The following is a 23,586-nucleotide window of genomic DNA, read 5'->3' on the forward strand; positions in this document are numbered from 1 at the left end:
GATGATATGGACTGAAACAATGTGTTGGTTATAAGGATGAGGAAATATGTAGGTGGAATGGATCATATTATTTTTTTATTCCTTAAGTGATATGTGTGTGTGTGTTTGATAATCTGTTTTTGGCACAAATGGTTTTAAAAGGCATCTACAATAGCTGTTTTCCTAGGTAACATTAAAAATTAAAGTGGTATGACTTACTTTAAATAATTTTTATCCTTTGGAACTTTAAAAGTGTATTGCTACCATATTATTAAACTGTAAAATGTCAAAGGTGCTGCTAGCACTTGCTTATGGGGCAAAGATTATTCAGAGACTAAGTCTGACTTTGAACATCATTTTGGATTTAATATAGGCCTTCAAGTGTTTGATGATGTGGAAAGCTAAGGCTTGAAATTGCTTTTGAGTGCAGTGGAGTTTTGTTGTTTGGGCTTCCCTGGTGGCTCAGCTGGTAAAAATTCTGCCTGCCAATGCAGGAAACTTAAGAGATGCTGGTTCGATCCCCGGGTCAAGAAGATCCCCTGGAGAAGAGTAGGGCAACCCACTCCAGTATTCTTTCCTGGAGAATTCCATGGACAGAGGAGCCAGGCAGGCTACAGTTCATGGGTTCATAAAAGAGTTGGAAAGCCCCTGTTGATATTTGGTTTCTTGATTTCCTGTAAAAACTAAAAGATGCTAATACAAACAAAGGAGCATATATAACTGAAAGAAAGACATATAAATCTATTGTACAGTTTTAATTCTTTTTCTTAAAAATTTTAATTTTATTTAAAGTATACTGGGAGATTTTGGAAGGCTGGCATGATCCAGTTTACGTTTTTTTTTTTTTTTTTTTCAGTTTACATTTTTTAAAAACTTTATACAATTCACTTTAAGATTTTTAATTATGGTAAAGTGCACAACACAAAATTCACATCTTAACCATTTTTAAGTATATATTCATATTGCTGTGCAAACTATCTCAGGAACTTTTCATTTTGCAAAACTAAATCTCTATACCCATTAAGCAGCAATTCCCCATTTCCTCATACCCTTATCCTCTGGCAAACATGGTTCTACTTTCTGTTTCTATGCTTTTATACTATTTCTATACTCTAGGAATCTCATATAAGTGGAATCATACAGTATTTCCCTTTTGTGACTAACTTGTTTCATTTAGCCTAGTATCTCAGGGTTTATCTATGTTGTAGCTTGCATTAGAATTTCATTTCTTTTTTAAGGCCGAATAATTTTCCATTCTATGCATATACCACACTTTATTTATGCATTCAACTGCCAATGGGCATTTGGGATGTGTCCACCTTTTGGCTAATGTTAACAATGCTGCTTTGATCACAGGTGTACAAATATTTCTTCAAGATCTTATTTTCAGTACTTGGATATATGCTCGGAAGTGGAGTTGCTATTATCACATAAGAGTTTGCATGACAGATCTTTATCTATCCTTTTATTTCAACATCCCTTGGTGTTTATATTTAAGATGTTATTTTTGTGTGTAGCATATAATTAGGTTTTGTTCAGCTTTATACAAACTGACAAGTATAGTGTTTCAATTGGAATTTTAGTCTATTTATATTTAATGTAACTGCCAGTATGATCGGGATAGAAGAGGTGGACTGATACTTACCACAGATGAAATTGAGACTTAAAATATGCCCCCAACATAAATTCAGCTACCAGTGATGATGTCTATATTTTATCCTGTTTTTCTAGGTAGGCATGCCGATTTGCTGCCAGCTGCGCTGGTGGCTCAGCTGTAAAGAATCTGCCTGCCAATTCAGGAGATATGGTTTCAATCCCTGGGTCAGGGAGATCCCCTGGAGGAGATCTAACCTCCTATTAGATCTTTGATTTTCTTCACTAGTCTTTTATAATTTTCAGTATACAAGTCCTATACAAGATTTGTTAGATGTACTTATGAGTTTTTCATTTTCTTTTGAACAGTTGTAAATGGTATAAGATAATGTTTTCATAGCTAGTATGTAGAAATACAGTTGATTTTTATATGTTGATCTTATATCTTAAGATCTTGATGAACTCACTTTTTAGTTTTAGGAGTTCTTGGTAGGTTTTCTGTGTTGATGATAATGTTATCTATAATTAGGGATAGGATAGATTACTTCTATCTTTCTAATCTATATGGCTTTTGTTCCTTATTATTGCCTCTTGTACTGGCTAAATCATCCATTACTTCATTTATTACAAGTGATGAAAGCAGACATCTTCATTTTGTTCCTGACCTTTAGAGGAAAGCATTCAGTCTTTTTGCCATTGAGAATGGTGTTAGCTGAAGATTTTTATAAATGCTGTTTATCAAGTTGATGAATTTCCCTTTTACTCCTTTTTTTTTTTTTTAAATCACGGAGGGATGCTAAATGTAAAATGCTTTTTCTGCCTCAGTTCAATGATTATGTGATTGTACTTTAACCTGTTACTATATGGGATTACATTAATTGTTTTTCAAATTTTGAAAGAGTCTTGCATCCATGGAATAAATCCCATTTGATCATGGTGTGCAATTTTTGTATATTGTTGAATGCTGTGTGCTAACATTTGCTTAAGGATCATTTGAGTCTGTATGCACATAGGAAACATTTGAAGAGTTTTTATTGTTTTTTTTTTTTTTTGATCTTTGGTTTCTACATCAGAGTAATAGTGTCTTTATAAAATCGATTTGGAAGTTTTCCCTTCACTTGTTTTCTGGAAGAGATGATATAGAATGGGTATTAATTGTTCTGTAGATATTTGGCAAATTTTTCATTGAAGTCTTCCCAGACTAGAGATTCTTGTTTGGGGAGATTTTAAATTGTAAGTTCAATTTTATTAATAGTTGTAGAACTCTTCAAATTATTTATATCATAGTTGTAATAGTCTGTGCTTTTTGAGAAATTGGTCTATTTTCTTTATGTTGCTAAATTTAATGTCTTTAGAGTTGTTTGGAGGATTCCTTTATTATTATTTTGATTTCTATGAAATCTGAGTCATATAGCTCCTGTTTTATTCCTGATATTGGTAATTTGTGTCTTCTATTTTTTTTTTTCTTTGTCATTCTAATAAGAGGTTTGTTAATTTATCTTTTCTCAGATCTAGCTCTTTAGGGTAAATATGCTGCTCACAAATTTTCTTGGTTTTACTTCATTTGAAAATGTTATAATTGCTTCTTCACCTCTAAAGGATATTTTCACTGGATATAGGATGCAAGTTCATAGTTCTTTTATTTGAGCATTTGAGAAAGGTCTTCCTTCTGGGCTCCCTCACTTCCAATGCTGCCATTTGCATTGTTTTTCTGCTGTTGGTAAGGTGTCGTTTCTCTCTCACCATTTTCACAATGTTTTCCCTGTTTCTAGTTTTCAGAAGTTTGTCTATGATTTGCCTTTGTATACATTTTATTGTTTATCCTGTTTGAGGTTTGCTCAGCATGTTGCATCTGTATATTTGTGTCTTTTGCCAAATTTGGGAAGTTTTGAAGCCATTATTTCTTCAAATACCTTGTCAGCCCTGCACATTTTCTCCTCTCCTTTAAGACTCAAATGATAGGAAAGTTAGGTCTTTTGTTATTATCCTATGGGGCCTTGAGGCTTTGTTTATTTATTTGTTGGTCTATTTTTCTCTGATTAAACATTTTTTCCATTTTGGTGTTGGCACCTATCAGTCATCTTTCTTGATTCAGTTTTAGATCTTCTTGTTTTTCTTTTATGACAATTGACTTACCTGGTTTTTTTTTTTTTTTTTTCCCTTGAAGTATAGTTGATGTACTGTGTTAGTTTCTGGTGTACAGCGAAGTGATTCAAATATATATATACATACATACATATATATATACACACTTCATATTCTCTTCCATTATGATTGATTACAGCAGACTGAATATGGTTCCCTGTACTATACAGGGGACCTTGCTGTTGTTTATACAGTTTATATGTAGTAGTTTGTATCTGCTAATCCGAAGCTCCTAGTTTATCCCTCCCCTACCCCTTTTAGTAACCATAAGTTTGTTTTCTATGAGTCTATTTCTGTTTTGTAAATAAGTTCATTTTTAGAGTCCACATATAAGTGATATATGCTATTTTTTTTTGACTCGCCTCACTTAATATGATAATCTCTAGGTCCATCTATGTTGCTGCAGATGGCATTATTCTCATTCTTTTAAATGACTGATTAGCATTCCATTGCATGCACGTGTGTGTGTGTGTGACACCTTCCTTATCCATGCATCTGTTGGTGGACATTTAGGTTGCTTCCATGTCTCGGTTATTGTAAGTGGTGCTGCTGTGAATACTGGGGTGCATGTATTTTTCAGATTTGAGTTTTGTCCAAATATACGCCCAGAAGTGGGATTCCTGGATCACACAGCAACTCTGGAACTCTGTAGGAGGGCTTCCTCACACCCTCTCCAGTATTTCCTACATGTAGACTTTTCAACAGTGGCCATTCTGACCAGAGTGAGATGATATATCATTGTAGTTTTGCATTTGCATCTCTCTAATAATTAGTAATATTGAACATCTTTTCATGTGCCTGTTAGCCATCTTGTGTCTTTTTTAGAGAAATTTCTGTTTAGGTCTTCGGCCCATTTTTTGGTTGGGTTGTTTGTTTTTTAAATATTGAGCTATATGAGCTGTTCATACTGTATATTTTGGAAATTAAATCCTTGTTGGCCACACTGTTTTCAAATATTTCAGTTTGTCTTTTCTTTTTGTTTATGGTTTCCTTTGCTGTGCAGAAGGGTGTAAGTTTGATTAGGTCCCGTTTGTTTATTTTTGCTTTTATTTCTGTTTTCTTGGGAGACTGACCTAGAAAACATTGGTATGATTTATGTTGGAGAATGTTTTGCCTATGTTCTCTTTTAGGAGTTTTATGGTGTCATATTTTATATTTAAGTCTTTAAGCTATTTTGACTTTATGGTTGTGTATAGTGTGAGGGAATATTGCAACCTTATTGATTTACATGACGCTGTTCTGCTTTTCCAACATCAACTGCTGTAGAGACTGTTTTTTCTCCATCATATATTCTTGCCTCCTTTGTCAGAGATTAATTGACCATGGGTGTGCAGGTTTCTTTCTAGGCTCTCTATGCTATTCCATTGATCCATAGTGACAGCTAACTTTTTGTTGAAACCTGGACTTTTGGGGTATTACACTATGAACTGGGGTCTTATTTAAATCTTCTGTTTTAGCTGGCTTATTCAGATACTACCCAGGCAGGTAATGGGAGAGAAACATTTCTTCTTTATGCTGGACCGGGGTAGAAGTTGGACACGACTGAAGCGACTGAGCAAAGTGCAGGGGTAGAAGTCAGGTTCTCCATTTTACCTCCTTTGATACTCTATAGATAGGGCCTCCAAGGCACTGCTGGGTGAGCATCATATTTCTGGCCCCCCACTGAGTCCTCAGGGATTTCTCATTGCCTAGGGTTGGTAGGTGAACATATATGAGGGTGAATGAAGGTATTTGGAAGTTTTCCTCATAATTTGAGTTTTGATAATGGGCTTTAGTCAGAGATATAAGAAAAACAGAGGAGAGCATAAATCAGTTCTGTAATTTGTGTTCTTCTGTGCATAGCCATGGACATATGTTACACTAATGCATGTGCTAGGAATTGCATTGATTAGCTCTGTATAGTGTGCAGTAATTTGCATAATCAATGTACAGTTGAAGATAAGGTGGAAACCCCTTAGTTGAACAATTATTAAGTGAATTTTGAAATATGAAAAAATTTCTTTTTCCCCTTGAGTCAGATCCAAAAACTGCTACTCAAACTGTAGCTTGAACTCAGAAAACATATGTTGCAAATATGGGAAAGCAGATTTTGCATCTTTTTTTTTAACTTTTCTCAGAATGGGATATGTTACTTTTTGACAGCAATGCACAACAGCTTGGAATTACTTAAGATTAAAGCAACATTGGTAGTTGTGAAATGACTATCATAGTATAACTTTTGAGTATCCGCATTAGCATTATTATGGAAGCTTCCATAAGCGTCTTATCCTTCTCCATCAGAAGGCAGACAGACTGAAAACCACAATCACAGAAAACTAACCAATCTGATCACATGGACCACAGCCTTGTCTAACTCAATGAAACCGTGAGCCATGCTGTGTAGGGTCACCCAAGACAGATGGGTCATGGTGGAGAGTTTTGACAAAACGTGGTCCACTGGAGAAGGGAATGGCAAACCATTTCAGTATTCTTGCCTTGAGAACCCCATGAACAGTATGAAAAGGCAAAAAGATAGGACAAGGAAAAATGAACTCCCGAGATCAGTAGGTGCCCAATATGCTACTGGAGATCAGTGGAGAAATAACGCCAGAAAGGATAAAGAGATGGAGCCAAAGCAAAAACAGCACCCAGTTGTGGATGTGACTGGTGATGGAAGTAAAGTCTAATGCTGTAAAGAGCAATATTGCATAGGAACCTGGAATGTTAGGTCCATGAATCAAGGCAAAATGCATGTGGTCAAACAGGAGAGGGCAAGTGTGAACATCAACATTTTAGGAATCAGTGAACTAAAATGACTGGAATGTGTGAATTTAACTCAGATGACCATTATATCTACTACTGTGGGCAAGAATCCTTTCGAAGAAATGGAGTAACCATCATAGTCAAAAAAAGAGTCCAAAATGCAGTACTTGGCTACAGTCTCAAAAACGACAGAATGGTCTCTATTTGTTTCCAAGGCAAACCATTCAATATCATAGTAACCCAAGTCTATGCCCCAACCAGAAATGCTGAAGAAGCTAAAGTTGAATGGTTCTTTGAAGACCTACAAGACCTTCTAGAGCTAACACCCAAAAAAGATATGCTTTTCATTATAGCGGACTGGAATGCAAAGGTATGAAGTCAAGAAATACTTGGAGTAACAGGCAAATTTGGCCTTGGAGTACAGAGTGAAGCAGGGCAAAGATCAATAGAGTTTTGCCAAGAGAACGCACTGGTCATAGCAAACACCCTCTTCCAACAACACAGAAGACTCTACACTTGGACATCACCAGACAGTCAATACCAAAATCAGATTGATTATATTCTATGCAGCCAAAGATGGAGAAGCTCTATAGAGTCAGCAAAAACAAGACCAGGAGCTGACTGTGGCTCAGATCATGAACTCCTTATTGCCAAAGTCAGACTTAAATTGAACAAAGTAGGGAAAACCACTAGACCATTCAGGTATGACCTAAATCAAATCCCTAATGATTATACAGTGGAAGTGACAAATAGATTCAAGGGATTAGATCTGATAGACATAGTGGCTGAAGAACTATCAACAGAGGTGAGTGACATTGTACAGGAGGCAGGAAACAAGACCATTCCAAAGAAAAAAAAAGTGCAAAAAGGCAAAATAGTTGTCTGAGGAGGCCTTAAAAATAGCTGAGGAAAGAAGAGAAGTGAAAGGCAAAGGAGAAAAGGAAAGATATACCCATTTGAATGCAGAGTTCCAAAGAATAGCAAGGAGAGATAAGAAAGCCTTTCTCAATGATCAGTGCAAAGAAATAGAGGAAAACAATACAATGGGAAAGACTAGATCTCTTCAAGAAAATGAGATGCCAAGGGAACTTTTCATTCAAAGATGGGCACAATAAAGGACAGAAATGGCGTGGACCTAACAGAAGCAGAATATTAAGAAGAGGAGACAAGAATACACAGAACTATGCAAAAAAGATCTTTATTACCCAGATAATCATGATGGTATGATCACTCACTAGAGTCAGACATCCTGGAATGCAAAGTCGAGTGGGCCTTAGGGACTACCAGACAAATGCATTCATCTCACACATGAGTAAAGTAATGGTCAAAATTCTCCAAGCCAGGCTTCAACAGTACGTGAACTGTAAACTTCCAGATGTTCAAGCTGGATTTAGAAACTGCGGAGGAACCAGAAATCAAATTGCCAACATCCATTGTATCATCAAAAAAGCAAGAGAGTTCCAGAAAAACATCTGCTTTATTGACTATGCCAAAGCCTTCGACTGTGTGAATCACAACAAACTGTGGAAGATTCTGAAAGAGATGGGAATACCAGACCACCTGACCTGCCTCTTGAGAAATCTGTATGCAGGTCAGGAAACAACAGAGAGAACTGGATATGGAACAACAGACTGGTTCCAAATAGGGAAAGGAATACTTCAATGCTATATATTGTCACCCTGCTTATTTAACTTACATGCAGAGTACATCATGAGAAACACTGGGCTGGATGAAGCACAAGCTGGAATCAAGATTGCTGGGAGAAGTATCAATAACCTCAGATATGCAGATGACACCACCCTTATGGCAGAAAGTGAAGAAGAACCAAAGAGCCTCTTGAAAGTGAAAGAGGAGAGTGAAAAGGTTGGCTTAAAGCTCAACATTCAGAAAACTAAGATCATGGCATCTGGTCCCATCATTTCATGGCAAGTAGGTGGGGAAACAGTGGAAACAGTGACAGACTTAATTTGGGGGGAGGCTCCAAAATCACTGCAAATGGTGACTGCAGCCATGAAATTAAAATATGCTTGCTCCTTGGAAGAAAAGTTATGACCAACCTCGACAGCTATTAAAAGCAGTGACATAATATACTAATGCATATATATGGTATTTAAAAAGATGGTAACGATAACCCTATACGCAAAGCAGAAAAAGAGACACAGATGTACAGAACAGACTTTGGACTCTGTGGGAGAAGGCAAGGGTGGGATGTTCTGAGAGAATAGCATTGAAACAAGTATACTATCAAGAGTGAAACGGATCACCAGCCCAGGTTGGATGCATGAGACAAGTGCTCAGGGCTGGTACACTGGGAAGACCCAGAGGGATGGGGTGAAGAGGGAGGTGGGAGGAGGGGTCGGGATGGGGAAAACATGTAAATCCATGGCTGATTCATGTCAATGTATGGCAAAACGACTACAATATTGTAAAGTAATTAGCCTCCAACTAAAAAAAAAAAAAAGCAGAGACATTACTTTGCTGACAAAGGTCTGTCTAGTCAAGGCTGTGGTTTTTCTAGTAGTCATGTATGGATGTGAGAGTTGGACTATAAAGAAAGCTGAGCACTGAAGAATTGATGCTTTTGAACTGTGGTATTGGAGAAGACTCTTGAGAGTCCCTTGGACAGCAAGGAGATCCAACCAGTCTATCCTAAAGTAAATCAGTTCTGCATATTCATTGGATGGATTGATGCTGAAAGTGAAACTCCAATACTTTGGCCACCTGATGCGAAGAACTGACTCATTTGAAAGCACCCTGATGCTGGGAAAGATTGAAGGTGGGAGGAGAAGGGGACAACAGAGGATGAGATGGCTGGATGGCATCACCGACTCAATGGACATGAGTTTGAGTAAACTCTGGGAGTTTTTGATGGACAGGGAGACCTGGCATGCTGCAGTTCATGGGGCTGCAAAGAGTCAGACACGACTGAGCTGAACTGAACTGATTATTTTGACTTGTAATTTTTGGTTGGATACGTTAACAAAATTACTAAGTTTCTATGATGATAGTTTTTATTTTTTTAGTTTGTTCAGTAGTTCTGTGTACTTAGTTTGCATCCTTTTTAGGAAAATTCAGGAAACTTTTTTTCCTAGAGAGTAGAAAATGGTATGACTTAGACATGGAGAAAAACATAAACTGGTAATGAGGATAGATAATTGGTAATAGTTAAATGCATCTTAAAATGAATCTACTTAAAATGGGGACAGAATTTGTTCTGAGAAATTGATTCGAATCCTTATATTCATATGGAATTTTAAGACATGCTGAGTAGCCAAAAATATCTTGAAAAAAGAAAATGTTGGGGGACTCACAATTCCCAATTTAAAAATTACAAAGCTGCAGTAGTAGAAACAGTGTGATAATAACATAAGGGTAGAGATATAGATCAATAGTATTGAATTGAGTCCAGAAATAACCTCTTGTGTCTGTGATTATTTCATTTTTCAGAAGAATGCCAAGACCATTCAATGGGGAAAGAACATTCTCTTTAAGAAATAATACTGAAACAACTAGATACCCATATGTGAAAGAATGAAGCTAGACTCTTCCCTTCATACCATGTACAAACATTAACTGAAAAATAAATAAAAGACCTATATATGTGTTAAAGTTATGAAATTATTAGAAAAAAATAAAAGAGACCTTTTTCATGATCTTGGATTTGGCAGTGGTTTCTTAAATAAGACACCAAATCACAAACTATCAAAGAAAAAAGTAGATATGTTGAATTTGTACATTTAAAAACATTGTCTACAGACCATAAGGATAAACCACAGAAGAGGAGAAAATATTTGTAAATATATCTAGTTCTAATATCCAGAACATATAAAGACATCTTATATCTCAACAACCTTAAAGAATAACAGTGTACAAAGAACTTAAATACACATTTCTCCAAAGAAATATGCAAATATCCAACAGACACATGACATAATGCTGAGCATCATTTGTTTTAAGGGACGTATCATCCAAACCACAGTTAGATAATACTTTGTATCCCACTATTATTACATAATTTAAAAAGACAATAATGTCTGTGATTGTGGGCAAAAGGAAACCTTCTGTATTGCTGGTGGAATGTAAAATAGTGCAACTGCTTTGGAAAACAATTTTGCAAAAAATTAAACATGAAATTTCCATATAATCCCACAATTCCATTTCTGGGGATATACTGCAAAGAATTGAAAACAGGCACTCAAAGAAATATTTGTACGTGCATGCTCATTTAACCTATTCACAATAACCAAAAGGTGGAAGCAGCTCATATAGCCAACAAAGGATTAATGGATAAACAAAAGTGGTACATACATGCAGTGGAGTATTATTAACTGTAAAGAGGAATGATTTTTCTCTGTACATGGATGAACCTTGAAAACATTATGCTTAGTGCAAGAATTCAGACACAAAAAGTCATGTATTTTATGTTTCCATCTGTATGACATATCTAGGATAATTAAATCCATAGAGACCAAAAAACGGATTGGTGGTTGCCAGGGATTGGGGGAGGGGAAAGGAAGAATGGGAACTTGCTGTTTAATGTGTACCAGGTTCTCTCTTGGGATAAAGAAAATGTTTTGGAAATAAAGGTGGAGATGCACAGCGTTGTAAATAAACTAAATGTCCCAGAATTGTCCACTTCAAAATTTTGTGTTACATGACTTTCATCTAAATAACAAAAAATGTACATTAGAGATTTGTTTTAGAATGAAACCAAGAATTATGGAGTTAATTTTTCATACCAGTTATTAATTAAACTATATGATATATTTTCAAAATAAAACAAATTAAGTGCTCATATTTCTTGACATATTTTAAAATTACAACATACTGACATTTTTCCACTAAACTTTCACACTGGGATTATAGAAAGTGACATTTCCTCGAAAGATATGTGTGTCCCCAAGACCCAGCTCTTAATTTTGTGGTGTTTATTAATCATTGGAGCAAAAAGCATAATAATTCCTTTGGTTGGCATATACTGAGGCACAAAAGAACAGAAAAATGTGATGACCAAACTGGTTGATTTGCATGTGATGTACATATGAAAGAAGTACATTCACTAGTTTCTGAAAATGTACTATGTTGTTATTTATAATTCAAAACCAAAATTTGTTGCGTTGTTGAAATATATCTTAATACACATATTAGGCGGGTAAAGGTTTGGAATATTTGTTGAAAAAGTATTGATATTTAGATTGTTTATTCTATTTTTAACTTAAAATTTGGATGTGATATGAACTTTAGAAAGTATGTACCTCCTTTAGCAAAACTCATTTCGATAGCTGTCTTAACAAGCCTTTATAGGAGAAAAGGTTTATTCTCTTTTAATTAAGCCTTCAAAACTTTCAGGTTCTTGAAGTTTGTAACTAAGCTCTCATATTTTCCAAATTGGGCAAGAAACTTTATGAGAACAAATGTTTTGATATAATATATTATTGCTTCAAGTTCAGCTCAACTAGAAACCAACTTTTCTTATAATGTGGCAACATTTTATTTTTTTCCACTTGGCTCTAATTAGGAAATAATGTAATAATGAGTATTTGTGTTAAAATTAAGAAAAACAGAATTTGTCTCAAATCAATACGCTGATATCAGTGTCTGTCAAATATGGAAAGAAAATTATATATTGATACAAATTGCTTATCTCATTGTGAAAAAAAGGTGAGGGATATCTTTTTGCATTTAATAAAAAGAATACAAGCTTGATTTCAACTTCAGATCCATCCTTTAAATGCATCATTTAATGCATTTATCATTAGTATCAGAGGCAGTTCAGATTTAGAGAGCTTATAATTTTGAGCTGTAAGAAAAGGAAATATAAAATCCAAATAAAATATTAGGTAATGGATCTTTGAAAGGAGCAAGGCAAGTGTTATATTCTTCTTGCTCCTTAAGGAGATTTGAATTGGCTGAGAGACATAATGAAACTATTAAATTAAAATAGGAAATAGTTGCTTAATGTTTATGCTAACATATGTTAGCATATGTTATATATATAGCATTTAACATATATATATATAGCATATAACATATGTTACCATAATATAGGAAATAATCACTTAATATTTATGCTAAAATATGAGTAGAGTTTTAGTTCATCTTTAATTTTAGGATGGATGTTTAATCAAGGTATAGACTTACATTCTAGATTTTTCCCCCAGCATTTTAACTATATAGTTCTATTGTCTTCTCTGTTCCATAGTTTATGTTTGATACTCAGCTGTAAGTTTTATTGTTTTTCCTTAGAAGGTGATGTGTCATTGCTGTTTGTAAGATTTTGTTGTTATCTTTGATTTTCAGCAGTTTGACTGCTAAGTGTGATTTTCTTTCACATTTTCCAGTACAGACTTGGTTATAGTCCCTGGGTCATTGAGTAATGTATTATATCAGTTTTGGAATGCTCTTAACTGTTTTTTCTGAAAATATTGCATCTTCCTCATTCTCTTTTCAGCTATAGTCTCATTGACTGTTTGATTCCAGCATGTCTCATGTTTATTTTATTTCTTTTTTTTCTCTTTTTGCTTCAGTTTGGATGTTTTCTGCTGATCTCTTCAAGCTCACTAATGCTGTGTTTTGCTGTGTTGAGTCGGCTATAAAATTCAGCCACAGATTTCTTAATTTCAAATAGTGTATTTCTCAGTTCTAAAATTACTGTTAGATTCTTTTGCATAGATTTTAATTCTCTGTTGAAATGTTCCTATTTTCATCTACTGTGAACGTTTTTCTATTTTTTAACTTACGGTTTTCTTTAGATTTTTCTTCAAGTCCTTGTCTTCGAATTCTGCATCATCTGTGGGTTGACATATACATTATTTTTTCAACTGGCTATTGGTCACATACTGTGCCCTTTACGGTATTTTGTGTCAAATACTGTTTATCATCATAGAAATTGATGTAAATATTACTTTCTCTCAATGTTATATTAGAAAGAAATGATGAAGTGCTAACCATCTCAACTCAACCACAAGTTGAACTGGGTGGTTGAGGGGCAGGTTTAGATACGTTCAGCCTGCCTCTGGTTTTACATGTCTTAAGGGCCAGACCTGTTGAGTTGCAGGCATTTCTCTCTGCTGTGGCTTTGTGCTAATATGCTGTGAAATTGCTAGAGATTTTACTCTACCGTTTGGCTTCTTCCCCCTTTCACTCATCTTCCCTCCCAAGGTGGGATGCTTTTGATTGATAGCAAATATATTGAGGGGAGATCAATAGAAATTGTACACTGGACATGGTAGGCACAGTCTGTTGCAGAGTGACTTTAACTCTTAACCCCCACAACACTACAGAGAACATTATTTGCCCTATGTCCTGTTCTCTTCTCCTTTCCCCAAATCCTCTTATGCAATCCTAGCCCTCAGCAAATCTCCCAGAAGAAAATTTTCATGTGTTTTGTGGGTCCCATGGGATTCCAGTCTGTCATTGCTAGCCCATGAGCTATCAAAAACTATACTGGTTTCTCTTTTTCTTAGTAGTGTTCCTCTCTCTAATTCTTATGTTTAAATGGCAAATCCTTTCAGAAATGAAGCAATCAGGGGGCTCAGCTTACCCAAAAACAGATTTCACTTTTCTCCTAGTTTGCCTTTTTTTAAAAAAAAAATCCAAAGTTCTCTATTCCCTTTAAAAATATGATGTTGGGTATAGTTTATCATTTTTTTTCCTCTAGTTGTTGTGAAAACAGTGACTTGCTAGTAGACTGGTAAATTAATTTTGTAAAAGTAAGAATAAAATTTAGACCCATATGTTCACTCTTTTATATATTGTATTTATATAAAGTCTGTGTGCTTAGATTATTGGTTTTTTATTGAATATTAATATTTGTTGCTTAATCTACCAGGCCCCCAAAATAATCATTCTTGATGTTTAGAAAAGACCTATCCCAATAACCATTTTTAATTTCAAAATTCCTTTTGGATAGTAGTAAATTAACTGAAATGGAAACAAAAATTAATTTTCCTTTCTCCTTTTCCTGTTTAGTGAGTGATAGTTGCTTCAGAAATCTTGCAGAAGATCGCAGTGGGATAAATCTCAAAGATCTCGTACAAGATCCTTCTTTGTGAGTATTTGGTCTTCAGTATTAAGTGTAAATTAAAACTTGGTGTGACTTTTCTCAGAAGAGTTGTAACTGAGCACTAATTTCAGGTTGAGTAATTTCTTCTTTTCTAACAATTTATGTTACATGTAATGAAGCACATAGAACGGTTTGGACAGAAGTGAAGTTATGGAACACTTTCTGTGTAGAAATAGAAGAGATTTTAGAAGAAGAGATAATGAGATTAATGATTGACTTTCAAAGAATATCTACTAATGTGTGATGATATCTTACCAATGTGGCAGTAGATACTAGGCAGATAACTAATAGTTTAGTTGCTTGCAGAGGCAAGATTGAATTTGTTTACATCAGTTTTAAACATTTTTTAATAACTTACAATAATAATTTGTAAGTATAATTAAAAATGTAAAATAGTTATTTATAATAACAATATACTTGACTATATTGGATATATTTCTGATGTTTTACATTTAAAAGTTGTATGTAGCAAAAGATTTTTGAGGAGTTCAGTAGTTTTCAGTTTTTAATGTTCTTGATCATAAGTCAATTCCATTCTTTATCAGAACATATTTCATATCAGAGTATAATGTCACTTTCATGAATCAGCTTTTTTGCAGTTATATATTAAACTCCAAATCATACATACTATCTTCTGTAGGAACATATCCTTCCAGTAAGATCCTCTTTCATTAAAAAAAATAATCAATACTAGTTAAGCCGTAGGCAGCAGGGAAAGAAAATCAAGTGCTGACAGATGCTTTCCTTAGTGATATTTAATGCAGTCAGTAAAATATATTACAAGAAAAAATTGGTCTTCCACATCATGTGTAATCTATATTCATACAAGTTTTACTAGTAATTCATTTAAAATGTGAGGAATAAAACACAAGAGTGTGTTGAACCTGAAGGTTATTGATTCCTTTAATGATGGTCCAAGTCATTTAAAAAATATAGTTATAAGGCAGAATGTGAAAATGATTGAATATTGAAGTTATTATAATGAACTCATTGTTATAATGAGTTCAGAAGTGAGTTTCCAATCCCAACTTTCTAAATTTTTTTCTTTTTAAAATGTCTCTCTTCATTTAAAAGAATTGTCAGTACTCTTTCTACATGGTTTTTATTGTAATGAAGATTGACAAGTTGTCCTTTCAATTCTATAAGTATTTAATGAAGAATAGAATTATTCTATGTGGATATAAATATTCCTAGTGAATGAATGTTGAATAACATGTTCATAAATGTATGGAAAGAAACTTTATAATATCATGGAAAGATTTCATCCACTTGAATAAATTAAATAAATTATTCCATTATGGTATTATTTATAAGGTATATTATTGGTGCAATGGAATTATATCTTTTAAACACAGTCTTTGTGGGGGAAATGTGCTTATATGAACTTCAGTGATATAAAAGCTGTGGAGAATTGCATTTGAATAATGGATTATAGTAATGAGTTATAGTATTTTGAAATACTTTGGTACTTCTTCCTAGAACATAGAATACTATTCATTAGGTAATCTATCATTAAAATATGATTTTAATCTTATCTCAGATCACTATTACATCGAGTGGACAAAATAATTTTGAGCCTCTGTTTTAAAGTAGTCAGATATCTTAGCAACATCATTCCCTTAAGTTGGCATTAGTCTCTTGGCATTAGTGTTGAATGTAAGAATTCAGTGAGCAAGAATTTGTCTTTGCCCTTAACACTTGGATTGGGAAAGAACTTTTTGCTTAATAAGAATTGTCAAAGTGTACTATTAATGACTGATTCATTTTTTAGAGATAGATTTCTTGGTAAATGTACTATTAATGACTGATTCATTTTTTAGAGATAGATTTCTTGGTAAAATTCTTTAGGGAAAGTAATGCCTGGTGTGGAAAAATAATTATTTTTTTGGTTGTTATAATGGGAAATATTTTATTCTGAGTTACTATTCTGTAGCAATATTTTATATCTCTTGGGTAAGGACTTTTTTTAAGCCAGCTACCTCTTTTTCTGGCCTAGACTCCCAGACTCTTGACATAACTCGTTACTTTGTTCATTTATTACCTTTTTCATTAATTCATGTGCTCTACTCCATGGTTCTATGTGAATTGTTTTGGTTGTAACATTAAGTAGGAAATATGTGAAAAGTAACTTTTCTGAAAGAACTTTCTCAAAAAATCACTGGCATTTGATGAGTACTCTGGTAGGCTACAATCCATGGGGTCGCAAAGAGTCAGACATGACTGAGAGACTTCACTTTCTTTCCTGACAAGTGTAAGGGCTGCTGAAATTATATGCTATTTCAATAAATATCCCAAATAAAAAATATTAATAGAATAAGATATGCATATTAAATGAATGCTCCGTATGTAAATATGCCTGTCAGATTTGTATTATGCTTCACCTACTTGAGCTCCTGATGATGAAAGGAGTTGATGTGTGAAGAAAACTGTACTTTAGTTACTAATGCTGTTAGAGAGATGGAAAAAGTAGATCGTGGAGATCCCAGGCTAATTTGGTCAGTGTGACACCCGGAGTGATATTGTAGTGTCTTAATCAGATAAGGGAGCAGGTATAAAATATCTGCAAAATCATTGTAGTAAAAGTAATTATTGGGCTTGAGTGAACTGAGTGAGCTATATTGTGTGAACATGATGAAGGACGGATGGAATGGGAGGAGGAAAAAAAATGAGAAAGTTGTGAATCCTTAAGCAAGACTTTCTGGTCTTGCTACTGACTTTTTATCTGTTGTAATAATGAGAGCGGAATCTGACTTGTAGCAAGATTGTGATGAGGGGAATACCTGAGAAGCTTTCTTCTTTGGGTAGTTACTCTAAGAATATTTGTTTCTAGTGTAGTTCTATAGGTGATACATATAACACCAAGTAGAAAAACGTTTCATTTTTTTGCTAATAATGTGCAAAAATGTTTATTTGAATTAGTAATTTATATGCATATTAAATTTCAAAATAAACAATTAACTGTTTTAATAATAAATCTTCTATTTATGATTATAAATATTTTAAGAATGATTTCTTCTGTTGTATGCATAATTTGTCAGTTAGAATTGTTTTATAAGACTTCATGTTTCAGTTGTGGTCTTCAATGGCACACTGACAAATGTTGTGAAATTAGCTGATGTCATCACCCTATTAGAAACACATCTGGGCTACGGCCCATACGGTCACAAAGAGTTGGACACGACTGAAGCAACTTAGCATACCCACACATATCACCACATTAGAAACATATCTAATGTGATACATAATTTTCATACATAAAAGGAATTATTCTTAGCATGATACAATTAATTTTTTTTCTCTTTAAGTAGAGTGTTATATGCTATATGTTTAAATATGTTTATATTTAAATATGTTATATTTAAATCATACAAATTCATTTATACTTTTTCTTGTTATCTATGCAGGAGAGCTGACTACTATATGAAAAAGAGATACTGTATATAACACACTTTTAAGTTATATCAGTTGTGTTCTCTATAGTTATAATTCTCAAAAATGCTTTCAAGTTTCCATACTTTAGTGAAGATGAAAGATAAAACATACTACCATATTTATGCTTTAAGGTTTTTTTGCTTACTTATAAACCATTTAGCAGAGATAATTATTTGAACTCAGATTCATTTATGGAAATTATTAAAAGCTGTTTAATAATCAAGAGAGGAAATATAAGAATGAGTAACACTTAATTTTACTATTCATTGTGTTGATGCTAATTGTGTGTGTGTGTGGTTGGTTGTAGATGGATATAGCTTGTTTAATTTGCAAAAACTCTTAAAAATTTATGCCTGTTATATATATGTGATGTGTAAATCAGTTAGAGGAAGAACTGTTTAATTCATAGAAGAATTACCCATCTCTGAATATTAGAAATATAATTCATAATGTAGGATATTAGTAATTTTTTTCATAGAGCAAATAGGGAAAGAATTTTGCAAAACATGGCAATTATGCCAGTCTTTGTTATTTTTCTTCCTGTTGCTCAGAGTATATTTTCAATTCTTCCAGTGATGTCAAGATTTTGAAAAGATTTTCCTGAGTTACAACCTCTTGTGATTTTTAAGAAAGGATGATTCAGTGAAATAGGGGAGATCTTAATTACAAATTCTGGATAAATTGTATTGTGGATGAAGAATACTTCTTGTCAATATTCTTGGTATTTTTTTAAATTGTGGTAAAATAAACATCACATGAAATTTACTGTCTTAGCCAATTTTAAGTGTGTAGTTCAGTCATGTAAAGGATATACACACCATTGCAAGCTCTCCTAGAGTTTTTCATCTTGGAGAACTGTAACAAAAACTCATTAAACATTAACTCCCTATTTTTCTCTCTCCCCAGCCTCTGGCAACCACAGTTCTTTTTGTTTCAATAGTTTTGGGATACTCTAGGACTCTTATAAGTGGCATCATACAATATTTGTCTTTCTGTGACTTTTTGTCTTTTATTTTAGTTAACACAGTTGTCTCAAGTGAGTTCTATCATATGTCAGAATCTCTTTCCTTTTTAAGGTTGAATAATATACTATTATGTATATATATATATCACAGTTTGTTTACTTATTCATACCTTGATGGGCACTGAGTTGCTTCTACCTCTTAGCTGTTGTGAATAATGCTGCTCTGAAAATGAGTATGCAAATATCTCATTGAGCCTCTGATTTCAGTTCTTTTGGATATATACCCAGAAGTGGAATTACTGTATCATATGGTAATTCTGATTTTAAGGTTTTGAAGAACTGCTATAGTGTTTTCTGTAGTGACTGCAACAACTTATATTCCCTCCAGCAGTGCATGTGTGTTCCAATTTCTCCAGTTCCTCAATACACACTTTTCTGTTGATTTTTATTTTCATTTTTAAAATAATAGCTGTCTTAATGCGTGTGAGAAATATGTTTTTAGTATTTCTAATTGAACTTCACTTCTTTTGTCTTTAATAATTTTGATGCAGCTAATCGAGAGAGTAAAGAAAAATAAAAAGGTACTCTCTGTGATTATTACTATGATTATCATATTTGATACCTTGTGAAGTAAACTGTGTTGCTTATTAGTGAAATAGAAATTCTTTTCACTATCATTACAAAGATTATAAAGAACAAATACATCCAGGGTAGTTTTGTAACAATAGCATTTTCATCAATTAATCTTTCATGTAATGTATTGTATTACTTGTCTTGTATTACTACTGCTCTTGTTATACATAATCTGTAAAGGATTGCTTTTGGGTAAAAATTTTTTTCTTGTTTAATTAGAAGATTCCAAATTGGAAGTGTCGCATACTAATTAAATAATAACAAAACCCTTCTAGCTGAAATGTATTTTGATAGTACAAATCATTAGCATTTGATGACAGTATTTAATGTTTAAGAACAAAGATAAAATTCGGCAAAATAGTATTGCATCTAGTTGTAAATTTTTTAGATGTAAAAATTTTATTTTTATATATATACTTCTTTACAAATCATAACACCTTTGGAAGCTGTTCTCGTCATAGTTCTGAAACACAGCCTCATCCCCCTGAGTATACTTGTCTTCACACTACAGTCTGATTGAATGATATTTTGGTCCCTTGGATCATAACATTAAATATGAAGGAAAGGCAGGATTGCCGTCTGGAAAGCAATCATATCTAAATATAGCCTGTACTTATCTGCTGGTGTTAAGACAGGTTGCTATGGTGAATTGAATTTCTTAAAAATGCCAGTCAGCAGAGGGTAAACAGTGGTTTTTGAAGTGGTTATTTTCCATAAAGCTGTACATTCTCGTACTACAGGTAGATGATTTTAGTTAATTTTTTTATGGCCTATTTTTTAAATTTCAATATTAAAGTATCTTGGAGACCTTTAATAATTATTAATCAAAATAGAAGAATTTTTATATTGTTATCCTTTTTTTCTGAAGATAAATTTCATTTGATATGGGAACAATTTTTCCAACGCCAACATTTTAAGCATTATTGATTAATGCAGCAGAGTAGTTCTGCTAAATCTGACAGACACCAAAGCTGTCTTGTCTATAATAATATATCTAACTAAAAGTTTTTATCCTTTTTAACCAGGTTCCTTTTTGGATTATATGATTATTGTACTATAAACTACATTTTTGGACAATATAGCTTAATCTAGGCGGGTGCTCAGGTATTATGATTTTGTACTCTATGTCAGAACTGCAAAGACTTTGGAATTTATCTACATTTAGGAGACTTTATCGCATTTCAATCATCCCATACAATCCTAAGAATGTATGTGGCAGTTTTTGTGGGCTCATTTGTATAGAATTTATTTTAATCAAAGCACTAGTATATGTTCATTTTACATTGTTCTTGAAATTAAGGAACATCTGATCGAAGATAGATAATATCTGTGTTTCTACTTGAGGCATATAGATGACCTATCAATGTTAGAATTTCTTAATGAAATAAATAACATATTGTTTAATCACTTGATTCTTTCATTTTCAGAGTATAAACACATAAGTCAACTAGCTTAAAAAGTTAGTTTGTGATTTATTGGCATATGTAACTAAAGAGTGTTTCTCATGGAATCAAGAAAGAGCTTCAGAAACCAGGACAAGAGTGGGAACCTCAAAGAATAGAATTAGGGAGTTTTTGCAGCTGGGTTTGTTTCTCTCACCTTCTGTCATGATCTCTCTTGTTTTTTTTCTTGACTTTAGTCTCACTTATGACAGGCCTTCTCCATGAAACTCATGAGATTGTTGCTAACTCTAATTCCATCCTTATAACTCCATGGTCTGTCTTCATTTCCACTCTAAAACATAAAATCTCATGGAATAATTCTGTGATTTTGTTAATCTGGTCATGTGCCCAAACCTCAGCCAGTCACTGTGGCTAGAAGGAAATGGCAACCCACTCCAGTATTCTGGCCTGGAAAATTCCAGGGAGAGAGGAGCCTGGTGGGCTGCCGTCTGTGGGGGTCACACAGAGTCGGATATGACTGAAGTGACTTAGCATGAATGTATGCATGCATTGGAGAAGGAAATGGCAACCCACTCCAGTATTCTTGCTTGGAGAATCCCAGGGACAGAGGAGCCTGGTAGACTGCCGTCTGTGGGGTCACACAGAGTCGGACACAACTGACACGACTTAGCAGCAGCAGCAGAGGGGTAGACTATTTTGATTGACCTGTCATGGATAGATGCCTATGGTCAGAATGGTGGGGTCCTCTATGAGAGAGAAGATAGTCCCAGAAAAAGAGTGATCAAGCTAAGAGATGACTATTGTATTGATTCTCAGCTGTTAATTTAAGGACAAATTTATACATCATCAAGAATTATTATTTTAAAATAGAACATTTTTCTTGCCTACACATGCCATCTCAATTAGATAGATATTGGCAGTAATAACTATAATAAGGACTGCCTAGTTCAATTAATTGATGTTAGTTGCCCCTGCCTCCTGAGAAATCTATATGCAGGTCAAGAAGCAACAGTTAGAACTGGACATGGAACAAAAGTCTTGTATTCCAAATCAGGAAAGGAGTATGTGAAGGCTGTATGTTGTCTCCCTGCTTATTTAACTTATATGCAGAGTACCTCGTGAGAAATGCTGGGCTGGATGAAGCACAAGCTGGAATCAAGATTGCCGGGAGAAATATCAGTAACTTCAGATATGCAGATGACACCACCATTATGGCAGAAAGTGAAGAACTAAAGAGCTTCTTGATGAAAGTGAAAGAGGAGAGTGAAAAAGATGACTTAAAACTCAGCATTCAGAAAACTAAGATCTTGGCATCTGGTCCCATCACTTCATGGCAACTAGTTGAAGAAACAATGGAAACAGAGACAAGACTTTATATTTTGGGCTCCAAAATCACTGCAGACGGTGACAGCCATGAAATTAAAAGGTGCTTGCTCCTTGGAAGAAAAGCTATGACCAACCTAGACAGCACATTAAAAAGCAGAGACATCACTTGCCCAACAAAGGTCTGTCTAGTCAAAGCTATGGTTTCTCCAGTAGTCATGTATGGATGTGAGAGTTGGACTGTAAAGAAAGCTGAGTGCTGAACAACTGATGCTTTAGAACTGTGGTGTTGGAGAAGACTCTTGAGAGTCCCTTGGACAGCAAGGAGATCCAATCAGTCAATCCTAAAGGAAATCAGTCCTGAATATTCGTTGGAGGACTGATGTTGAAGCTAAAACTCCAATACTTTGGCCACCTGATGCTAAAAGCTGACTTATTGGAAAAGACCCTGATGCCAGGAAAGATTGAGGGCAGGAGGAGAAGGGGCTGACAGAGGATGAGATGGTTGGATGGCATCACCGACTCAATGGACATGAGTTTGAGTAAGCTCTGGGAGTTGGTGATGGACAGGGAAGCCTGGCGTGCTGCACTCCATGGGGTTGCAAAGAGTCGGACATGATGGAGCGACTGAACTGACACATACCATCTCAATTAGATAGGTATTAGCAGTAATACCAATAGTAAGAGCTGCCTAATTAATTTAATTGATGTTAGTTGCTCCCTACTTCTTAATATTATTGCCTGTTCATGTAGTACACACACAAAAATGTGAAATGACTCAGATGAATTTATTACTTTAATTACAGCCAGTTAGACAGCAGGTGGAATAACAGCACAGTAATAACAGACATTATTTCTGTCTTTCCATGCATCCTTCTTAAAAAGAGAAGCTACTGCTGTCAGTTAAAAAGGGGAAAGAAAAGCAGGGGATGAGGAAGGAAAAAAGAGTCAAATATTCTCATTCCCCATTCCATTATGATACCTTAATAGAGGAATATTATTATAGAGGCATATGAAAGTTTAATGAAAGCACTGACAGAGATGATTTAAAAAGAGATGATCCTTGAAAAGGAGCTTTCGTTAAGGAAAAAGAGAAGTAGAAGAAGAAAGGAGGAAGGGAGTGAGGGAGGCGAGAAGGAATAACAGAGAGAGGAGGGACCGATTGATTATGGAATGAATAGAAATTCGAGGGGTATGCTTTGCTTTTTTAGAAACTCACTTTGGCTGAAGATGAATCAGAGTCTAACAGATTAAAACTAGTGATTAAAACAATGTTTTTATATCCATGTATTTTATTTATCAGGATT

General features: G+C 34.3%; 1 protein-coding gene across 2 annotated transcripts in view; it reads left to right on the forward strand.

Moving 5' to 3' along the window:
- The window catches only part of GPHN (gephyrin), a 526,040-nt gene that overhangs the window by 107,654 nt on the left and 394,800 nt on the right, over positions 1 to 23,586 (forward strand). For both annotated transcript variants that reach the window (XM_065940959.1, XM_065940958.1), the window contains exon 2: positions 14,431 to 14,509. In XM_065940959.1, coding sequence (XP_065797031.1) covers positions 14,431 to 14,509 — 79 coding nt within the window. The remainder of the gene's footprint in view (positions 1 to 14,430; positions 14,510 to 23,586) is intronic.

Source organism: Muntiacus reevesi, chromosome 7 (assembly GCF_963930625.1).
Source record: "Muntiacus reevesi chromosome 7, mMunRee1.1, whole genome shotgun sequence".
NCBI classification, from domain to species: domain Eukaryota; kingdom Metazoa; phylum Chordata; class Mammalia; order Artiodactyla; family Cervidae; genus Muntiacus; species Muntiacus reevesi.